Source organism: Panthera onca, chromosome A1 (genome assembly GCF_046562875.1).
Source record: "Panthera onca isolate mPanOnc1 chromosome A1, mPanOnc1 haplotype 2, whole genome shotgun sequence".
Classification (NCBI taxonomy): domain Eukaryota; kingdom Metazoa; phylum Chordata; class Mammalia; order Carnivora; family Felidae; genus Panthera; species Panthera onca.
The window spans coordinates 113,409,213-113,419,497 of NC_138339.1; the positions used below are offsets into that span (position 1 = coordinate 113,409,213).

Here is a 10,285-nt window from a genome sequence, read left to right on the forward strand (position 1 = left end):
CAGAGGTGTTTTCTCTAACATAGGACTAAGAAACTTGATACAGGTATGGATTTGCTCTCTTGTGTGCATGCAGACAGGTGACAAGAAGGCTAAGTAGTTATTTGAGAGCTTCTTCTGGAATACAATTCACTAAGTTCTCAGGAGAAGATGGGTTGGAACATATGCTTTGCTATTAACTCTTTAATTTTATTGGAAATACCGATCATTACATACTGTGTTGTGTTAAAGTAATTATTGAGAAGCAACACGTAGATTAGGTCATCTACTTTATGAGTCACAGGGTAAAGAGGACAGGGAAGGATCCAAGAGAGACTGGAGAAGCATTCTAGGTGCAGCCAAGTAGGGAGTATGCAGACAAATAGAACTGTCATCTTGTGTCTACCACTTCCTGGCTGAATGACCTATAGCAAACTATTCAGCTCTTGGAAGTTGTCTTACTCCACTGGTCAAATGGACATAAAAATATCTACTGTAAAGACTACTGATGTGGGATAAATGAGATAAATAATGACTATTATTTGGTACATAGGGCAAGGGTCTACTCAGGTAAAAAGAAATACAGTTGATGAAGCAAGTAAGTATGGGGTGGTTGGACAAAATATCTCTATCAGCTCCAGACAGTAGAAATAGTTATAAAATGACCCATTGCAGCAGACTCACCAGCAACTGGTTTCCAACTTCTAAAAACTATACTTTGTTATGCATTCATGAATTATGCTAAAAGCAAGCCATACCCAACTGGCAACTGTGGAGAAAAAGGATTGGTCAGAAAATGCTTTCATATGAATGCCCTTATATTTTCCCAAGTGTTTTGTCACTAATAGCAAGTAGTTCTTGATATTTTTTGTTTGTGCTTACATTTAATAGTGTTGAACTAATACCAAATGGAGGGGAAGATTTGGTAGGAGTGCTTCTCCTCATACTCTGTCTCTCCAATGTACACCACCCCCTCAAAGACACAGTGTCATGGATGTATACACACAGACATTCACAGCTACCTATAAGACTATCTTAACCCAACACATAATCTCATTTAAATTATTAGGAGCTATGAGGGATTTCAAATAACTTCCATAAGATTACCAGCCATACTCAATTTTAAAAAAATTAAAAATCATTTTTTTTCAATGTTTAGGAAAAATTTTTGGAATCCAGCTATGCTTCTGTTCCTACTTGACATTTACACACAGAAAATGAATCGTAGATATCACATGATTTACTTGATTCAAATTTGGTAAATTTTTGTAGCTATTAGGACAGTCAACATGAGAATGCTCTGCTCAAAACTGGATATTTACCAATTTATTTTAATAAAATAATAGATCTGTAACTATAGTCTATAGCTGGGTAGCATTTGGATGATTATAAAGAGGAAAAAAAATCCTGCATCTCCTCTATGATCTAAGACAGTGAAAATATGTCAGGGAAACAAACAAGACAGAGTACTTTCCTTATATAGAGAGTAGAGACAATGGAATGAGGCAGAGATGATAATGACTGAGTGAGCAATGCTATGGACAGAATGACTCTCAAGCGAATCATGCCAACCAGGTAGCAGCCCACTGAATGGAGAGCACCACCTTGAACCACAAAGCTTTCATATTTGCATGGTAAGAAAGAATCAAGATGTGATGACAGAACTTGGAAAGACTAGGACACAGGTAAACAAAGAAGTACAAGAGTTTAGTCAAATGCCATGTATTGTATCTGACTCATGACTTTATAAACGTCTGAGGAAAGTCCCGTCCCTGCATTTGCTGCTTCTCTTGACACTAAGAGAAGAGCATATTTATGAACATTCAGGAGAAAATATTGTTTTATTGATTCCTACTCTGTCTTCTCCCAGTTACATAATGATGTTTATCCTTGCAACGATTATGCCCCCAAACACTGTACATCCTGCCTTTCCTAGTTCATAGCTCCACACAGTTTCTCTGTAATGCTATAAGGGGCAATGTATTCCACTTACCTCAGTTGTTACGTGGAAAAGATCAGTGTTCACAGTGAACATAGGAAAGATTGGCAACTGGAAATGATCTTATAGAACCAAGCAGGAGCTTTGAGCCAATATCAACATGTTAGGAGGATTAAATGAGATAATGTCTATGAAAGTGCTTGTAAACTGTACAACACTTTTTGAAGATACAGTAAGTGAAATCTAAAAGATGCAAATTCATGCATCCACAGGACAATAAATCCATTGTGTGAGTGTCAAATGAGAGAAACCTGGTTAGAGAACATTTTGATAGAAACCAGGAGCCTGACTTGGCTGCTGGAAAGTCTTACATCATCTGCAATTTACAGGTAAGTAGATCACATCTGTCTATGGTGTTTATTTCTGGAAGTCACATTTTAATGGCATATGGATAAACTGGACCCTGCCCCTGCCACAGAACAGAGTATTCAATTAATGAGAGGTTAGAAACTTTGTCATTTGAGCAATAAATATTTCTTCCCAAATGTTTGGAAAGAACAGTTAGAGTGAAATATGAGAAAAACAAAAGGGGGGGAAGAAGATATATAGAGGCAGATTTCAGCTCAACATAAAGAAAAACATTCTCATCATGAGAACTCTCTCGAACTATGTAATGGGCTGCCCCTTTCCTTGTTTTTATTTATTTATTTTTAATCACTACACTGAGAAGCCTATAATGAGGTTTTCAGAGAGGCCTCTAAGTGGCTACTATGTCATAAAAGGAATCTTCTCCACAGAGCTCCTATGCTCTGTGGCACATGTCAATGGCCATGGCTGATTGGAACAGGGAAGGATGTCTAACCCAAAGGCCCCAACCAGTGAGGTGACTGAGCCTGATATACCAGTCTAACGGGGCCCTCTATTTAGGATAATGGTTAATAAAGCCCATCAGATCCTATCTCTTTGAAAGTATGATGTTTATAGGTAAAAAAAAAAAAAAAAAAAAAAAAAAAAAAAAAAAAAAGCATCTGCTAGGTGGTAGTAAGAGGAGTCAAAGCAGAGACATGAGAGCAAGAGAAGAGGAAGAAAAAAATCGAGGGAAAAGCTGAAGCCATAGGGGCCTAGGTAGAGGTGAAAAGTCAGGATCAATGACCCAGAGCAGGCATTGAACAACTGTTGGTTTAATCTTTTAGGTTAGTGGATGTTACAGCAGGGCTGTGTCAGGACTAATATTTGATTGATGAGGAGGCATGGCTATGATGTTGGCTCTACCAACCATGGTTCAGCTGAGAAGACCTTCCTTTCCTCCTTGCTTTCCTGTGTGTTCTTATTTTCAGTTCCCAGTCACAGAGGTGACATGAGAATGTTTCAGGGTAACCTTGCAAGTCAGGAAGCCTGACACTATTACAATATTACGATATAAACAAAGAAAAAGAAAAGAAATAAAAATCATCAAAAACCGAACCTAAATTAAAAAAAAAAAAAAAACTGCTAGTATTTGCCATATGCATCCTTGGGTCTTTATATACATGTGTTGCTTCATGCAACACTCACACAAATGCAAACACACACAAACACATGTACAAAGGGGTCATATAATGCATACAGTCTGGAATGTGATTTTTTTTTTACTCAAGCTAATATGATAATCTTTATTTTGAGAAGTATCTTTTAAAATAATTGTAGGGTATTTCCTTATATTATTGTATCACAATCTGTTCTTTCTTATTTGAATATAGGTGACCCCCAATGTTATGTTAGTTTCAGGCATAAAACTTAGTCACTTGACAAATTTATATATTATGCTATGCTCACCACAAGTTAGCTACGACTTGTCCTGTTACATCATTATTATAATATCATTGACTGTGGTCCTTATGTTGTGCCTTTTATTTCTATGTATCACAATTTATTTTTAAATCCATTTTTTCAACGTTTAAGTTGTTTCTAATTTTTCTTATTATAAGAAGCTTTGTGCTGAATATTCATAAAGGTCAACTCTGTAAACTCATTGACAATTTTTTAAGATACTATCAAAAGATATGAGTATGTTTAAGACATTCATGATTCAGACTGCCAAAATGACCTTCAAAAGATTTTATCAGGGCACCTGGGTGGCTCAGTCAGTTAAGCATTGGACTTTGGCTCAGGTCATGATCTCATTGTTCATGGGTTCAAGCCCCGTGTCAGGCTCTGTACTTACAGCTCAGAGCCTGGAGCCTGCTTTGGATTCTGTGTCTCCCTCTCTCTCTGCCCCTCTCCCACTTGCGTTCTGTCTCTCTCTCAAAAATAAATTTAAAGAACATTTAAAACATTAAAAAAAAATTTATCAATTTCCATTTCCAATTGTGGGTGTTCTTTGAACTAGAGTATCCATTACTTGAAGAAGAAGAAGAAGAAGAAGAAGAGGAGGAGGAGGAGGAGGAGGAGGGAGGAGAAATAAGAGGAGAAGGAGGAAGAGAAGAAGACAACGGCTAAAGTGATGATCACTTTTAGAAAATTTTAGAAAAACTATAGGATTTTTCTCAATTTGCATGATAGTTGATATAATTAATATCCACACACTAAATATTTTACCACAAAATATCATACAGCTAAAAATATGATTTGAAATATAATCAACAACTCTTAATGTTGATTTTTTTTTTTCAGCAATATTCTTGGAAGTAATGAGCTTCAGTGTTGATATTCTAGAGTTTTCTTATCATTCCTTAAGATTTCAACACTATAAATATCTGAGAGTAGAATTCAGGTTAGATTGCCTTGTATCTAAAGGTACCGAAGAGTTTCACAGGCACAATTCTATTATTAAATAATCATTATAATAGATGTCTCAGCTCAGATTTTTATTGACCTAAATACATTGTTAACAATAATTATGAATAGTAATGAAGATTATATCCAAGATCATGCATGTACCACAATACGTAATCAATAAGCACATGTTGAATAGAAAAATGGATGATTAAATTAGTGTTATTACTTGAGATGTGGAACGTGTGTACATGTAATGATTATATTTTTGCAAGTAAAAAAAATTCTGTAGTGTATAAAATGAAATGAAATGAAACGTATTTGTCTTTGATTACATTCCACAAAAAGCTAAGGTGGTGGTTTAACTATCTGAGCAAATTTGAAAGACACTAATTTAACTACTAATAGGCGAATAAGACTTGTCAGTTCCTTTAAGAGATAATGAATGTTTTAGATTTGAAAGCAGAAAGCAACAAACCAGCTCTTTTGGAAGAATAAATGTACACAGATATAAAGGTTGTAGGCTCAAGGAAATAAAATTCAAAAGAGATCTTTTCCTTATGCAGTAGCTCTGATATTGATGAATGCATACAGTAAGAAATGCACACTCTTGTTATTTTCTAAAATCAAATTAATTTCTTTATTTCTGGATTTACTCTTCTTCCTGAAACATTCAAAGAAACAAGACAAAATGTTTGAAACAATGGTTTTCAAGACACTGGATACCAGGCAGCATAGGTTAGTGATCCCTGAGACACGGGAAACAAGCAAGATGAGCCCAGCTCAATATCTTGAGTGAATTTCCAGGCTATGGTACAGTTATGACCCTGGGATCTCTTATGTAAATCGATATTGCTGAAAGTCCAGAGAGACCAAGATGGCTAGAATCACAGAACACAGTATCAGAGAGGAGATAGCTGTATGCAGAACACTGGAGATCTATTAAAAGCTCCACTTAGGTATTCGGTGGAGTAATGATGGTGCATCAACTCTGGAAAAACAATCATCCAAAAGGATTAAAAGGAATAGTATTTGATACTTACATAACATTGAGGAAAGTGGCTTCTCCACAAGTATAGTTAAGAGTATTTACAAGGGTCTTGCCTCTGTAGTGTAGGATAATTAGCCCTAGATTCAATGCTGCCTCATTCGTACCTAACAAGACCAAAAACTGAACTAAAATAAAAATTTCCAAGTAACTTAACTGTCTGTCAGAACAAAGCTTGAGGTATCTAAAAGTACAAAAAGATATAACACTTAAATAGATTAAACTCACAATATGTAACACCCAATTAAAGATTAACAGGAATGAAAGAAGAAATAAGATGACCAATGATGGAGGGGGGCGGATTTTAAATGATCCAAACCAACCTAAAATTGACACAGATGATAGAATTATTGGACAAAAAACATTAAAACAGTAATTATAGCTTATTTTTTATATTCAAACAGTTAAGTAAGGATAAGGAAAATACAGAGTCCCAAACTTCTACAGATGAATACTATAATGCCTTAAAGAAAAATCCATTGGATAGGATTAATAGCAGATTAATCATTACAGAAGAAAAAAATAGTAAACTTGAAGACAATACAACCTATCCAATTTGAAAAACACATAGAAAAAAATTTATGAATTGAAAACCTCGGGGCACCTAGGTGGCTCAGTCGGTTAAGCATCTGACTTCAGCTCAGGTCATGATCTCACAGTCTGTGAGTTCGAACCCTACGTCGGGCTCCGTGCTGACAGCTCAGAGCCTGGAGACTGCTTCAGATTCTGTGTCTCACTCTCTCTCTGCCCCTCCCTCCACTCGAACTCTGTTTCTCTCTCAAAATAAAATAAAGACATAAAAAAAAGACAAAATCACCAGTAAACTTGGGAAAATTTCAAGCAGCCTAATGTAATATAATTGGAGTCCCCAAAGGAGAAGTGAGAAACAAGACTGAAAATATTTGAAGAAATAATGACCAAAAAAAATCTTCAAATTTTAGAGAAATACTTGCTTTTTTTATTTCTAATTTAATTCCACTGTGGTCAAATAGCACACTGTGATTGAACAACTTTTCTATTTATTTAGACTTATTTTATGGCCCGTCCAGAATCTGTCTTTCTAGATAAAGGTTTCAAGTGTGCTCTAAGAGCATTTGTTTTATGCTTTTTTGGGATATAGTATCCTATAAATGACAATCAGGTCAAGTTGTGTTGAAGTTATCTATACTTATTTGTGTATGACATGATCATCTTTGTAAAAGAATCCAATGTAATCTATAAAAAGCCACTGGAACAAATAAATGAATTTAAGAGAGCTTACAGATACAATATCAAAATCCACCATATTTTTATACGCTAGCAATGAACCATGTAACATTAAAATTTTTTAAAGATATTATCCATAAGAACATCAAGCTATTTAGGGATAAATTGGACAAAAGGTGTACAAGACCTAAATACTAAAGCTGTAAAACATTGCTAGGAGAAATTTTATAAGTTCTAAATAAGAGAAACCTTATTCATAATTTAAAGTACTCAATCTTGTTCAAATGTCAATTCTCCTCAAATACCTATAGAATCCATAAAGCCCTAGCAGGCACTTAGAAATATTCATTTGGAAATGTAAAGTATCTAGAGTAGTCAAAACAACTTTGAAAAAAAAGAAAAAAAGAACTAAATTGGAGGATTAAAACAATCTGACTTCAAGACTTACTATAAAGCTACAATAAAAAAAGATAGTGTGGCATTGGCACCAAAATAGCCAAATAGATCAATTGAACATAGCAGAGAATCCAGAAATACACTCATTTATATACACAGACAAATGACTTTTGACCACACTGAAAAGGCAATTCTGTGGAGACAGAATAGTCCTTTCAACAAATCATGCTTGAGCAACTCAATATCTATATTAAAAAATGAAAATACATTTTGATGAGTCCCTCCAACATATAATTAATTAATTTAAAATGAGTGACAGAGCTAACTTTCAAACCTAAAACTATACAACTTCTAGAAAAAATAGAAGAAAACTTTTGTGACCTTGGATTGATGAAAGATTTGTTATATATATAGAATTCCAAAAACCAAAATACAATTAAAAAATGATAATTCGGGGGCGCCTGGGTGGCTCAGTCGGTTAAGCAGCCCACTTTGGCTCAGGTCTTTGATCTCGCGGTCCGTGAGTTCGAGCCCCGCGTCGGGCTCTGGGCTGACGGCTCAGAGCCCGGAGCCTACTTCAGATTCTGTGTCTCCCTCTGTCTCTGCCCCTTTCCCCCTTCGCGCTCTGTCTCTCTCTGGCTTTCAAAAATAAATAAATGTTTAAAAAATTTAAAAAAAAAATGATAATTCGGACTTTTTCAAAATTTAAAGCTACTACTGTTTGAAAGATTCTGATAGGGGGGTGGAGATGATATTTGCAAATCCCTTATCTGATGAATCTACATCTATAAGAACTTCTATAGTGTCAAGAGTATGGTTTCCAAAATCAGACTGCTTACGTGATATCATTACTTGCTGCTATTTAACCCCTTACAGTTTTCTTAAGTTCTCAATGCTTCAGTTTTATTATGTGAAAAAAAAGAAAGAAATTTACACTACCTACAGCAAAGCATTGTTGCAAGGATTAATTAGTATAGAGCTCATTGATTAGTATCTAATACATAGTGTTCAATAAGTAGAGGAGTGTGGGAAGGGGGAAAGGGAGAAAAGATTAATTATTTACCTCTACAATATTGGAAGGACTAGAATTATAACTACCTCTGGCTGTTGTACTTTTAAACATTGGCCTGAAAAGTAGTTTCTCTCAAATATAAGTGAGGACACCTATTGTACTAACACTTATGACACAAAAATGAAATCTGCATCCAAGAAGCACCATTTTGTCTTGAGAAGAAAAAAAGAAAAAAAACTAGGGTCAGCAATTCTATTTTCTGCAATCAGCACAGCTTTTCTGTGTGGCTGAGAAATCACTTAATATCTTCCTAATAAAAGGGAAATCAAACCTCTGCTTCCAAATGGAGTTGAAACTGGGGAGGGAGACAGCAGCAAATCTTGGTCAGAGATGACAGATATGCCAGAAAATTAATCCTCAACAAAAATGCAAAATATGATTCTGTGAATTTCTACTTGGGCTATGAGTTGACCAAAAGACACTGCTGTCTGTGCCAAAAAAAAAAAAAAAAAAAAAAAAAAAGCCAACAGCAAAATTCATCCCAAATAAAATGTTGGGTTGATCTACTTCTTAATCAACTGCCTTTCCTCCTAAAAGGAGATTACAGATTTTCAACTGGCCTTCATGGTTCCTGACTTTACAAGTGATGCACAGATTGACAAGGCTTCAAACTTTTCTAATAATGAAGCTCTGGTAAGTGGTATCTGGAGACATACTACTTACCATGTCCTGAGTCTACTACACTTTCACCCTCAGGGACCCTTTCCTGAACAGCAACATCCCATGTCATCAAAGGATTATCACATCACAAAGGTGGATGTCACCAATTGTCTCTGCAGTTAGTAGGTTTATAATAGCACTAACACCTTGGTTTTGAGGAGCGGAGCTAGAAGTTGAGCACAGGACAAAGAGGATAGGACATTTCAAAAGGAAGTAACAGAAGCCTATGTCACTTCTGGAGTCATTTTGGGGGAAGCAATAGATTGCTCTGGAAAAAATATACTCCCATATGCAACCCATTTTCAGCGTGGCTACTGAATTTCAGCATGACGCACTCTGTAGCTCAAAAGTGAAGACTGTTCATACATTTCGGCATTGGAAAGCATTTATTTCCTTTATTCCCAAGGTGTTGTTCACAAATCTCTTGTTTCTTATGGGTTAGACCTGATACATCCCTTCAAAGCAGAAATGGGAACATTTTCAAGGACAGAGAATTTGTGAATCTGTTGTTTATTTGGAAAACTGGTATTGCAGCTTCCAAACAAATAGCCCTGGCTCTCTTTGGGACCATTCCGTACTATGCTCTTAAAAGCATTTACAACAGTTTGGAGACAGAGATAGTGAGCTTTATAGCTCAGACATGCAAAGGAAGCACTCTCCTTCCACATATAAAATGTCTAGACGCAGCAGGATATTCTCACTTGTAACAGCAGTCTAGTTCTGCTACAAAGTTTTTCTTCAGTAGAGACTGTCCTTCAGATGACACAAAATCCCAAACCAAGACTACCAGTGTGAACGGCATGCCAACCACATTCTTTTAGCTCAAATCTGGCACACTTTGTACAGCTGTACTCATTTAAAACTGCAACATAGCAACTGTTTCTCATTTATTCAGTACATCAACAAATATTAAGTACCCACTAAGTGCCCTGAACCATTCTTCAACAATGTATAATTCAACAATGCTAACTCTCAAGGAGCTCCTGATCAATGGCAGTGATTTTTAAGGGCTGGCCTTCCTCTGACAGGGGATTTACATTATTCTCGAGAGTGTTAAAAAACAGACAGAGAGAGGTTGAGAAAGACCGACCACTTGTGATGCCTAGATCCCAAGAGAATGTCAGTGGGTCTTCAAGATGGAGATAAGACTAGTTCTACTCTGTCCATTCTTTGAGAAATGCACAGGATACTAAAGAGAAGGAGGGGCAGCGTCAGGCCGCTTTGAAAATTTGCA

At 35.9% G+C, this 10,285-nt stretch overlaps 1 protein-coding gene across 1 annotated transcript in view; it reads right to left on the reverse strand.

Annotated features, from left to right (window-relative positions):
- LOC144617365 (uncharacterized) overlaps window positions 1–9,121 on the reverse strand; it is a 91,340-nt gene extending 82,219 nt beyond the window's left edge. Inside the window, exons 1-2 of the mRNA XM_081795622.1 lie at window positions 9,055–9,121; window positions 5,713–5,824 (exon numbers count right to left, since the gene is read on the reverse strand). Coding sequence (XP_081651748.1) covers window positions 5,713–5,824; window positions 9,055–9,121 — 179 coding nt within the window. The remainder of the gene's footprint in view (window positions 1–5,712; window positions 5,825–9,054) is intronic.
- Between the last annotated feature and the right edge of the window lie 1,164 nt (window positions 9,122–10,285).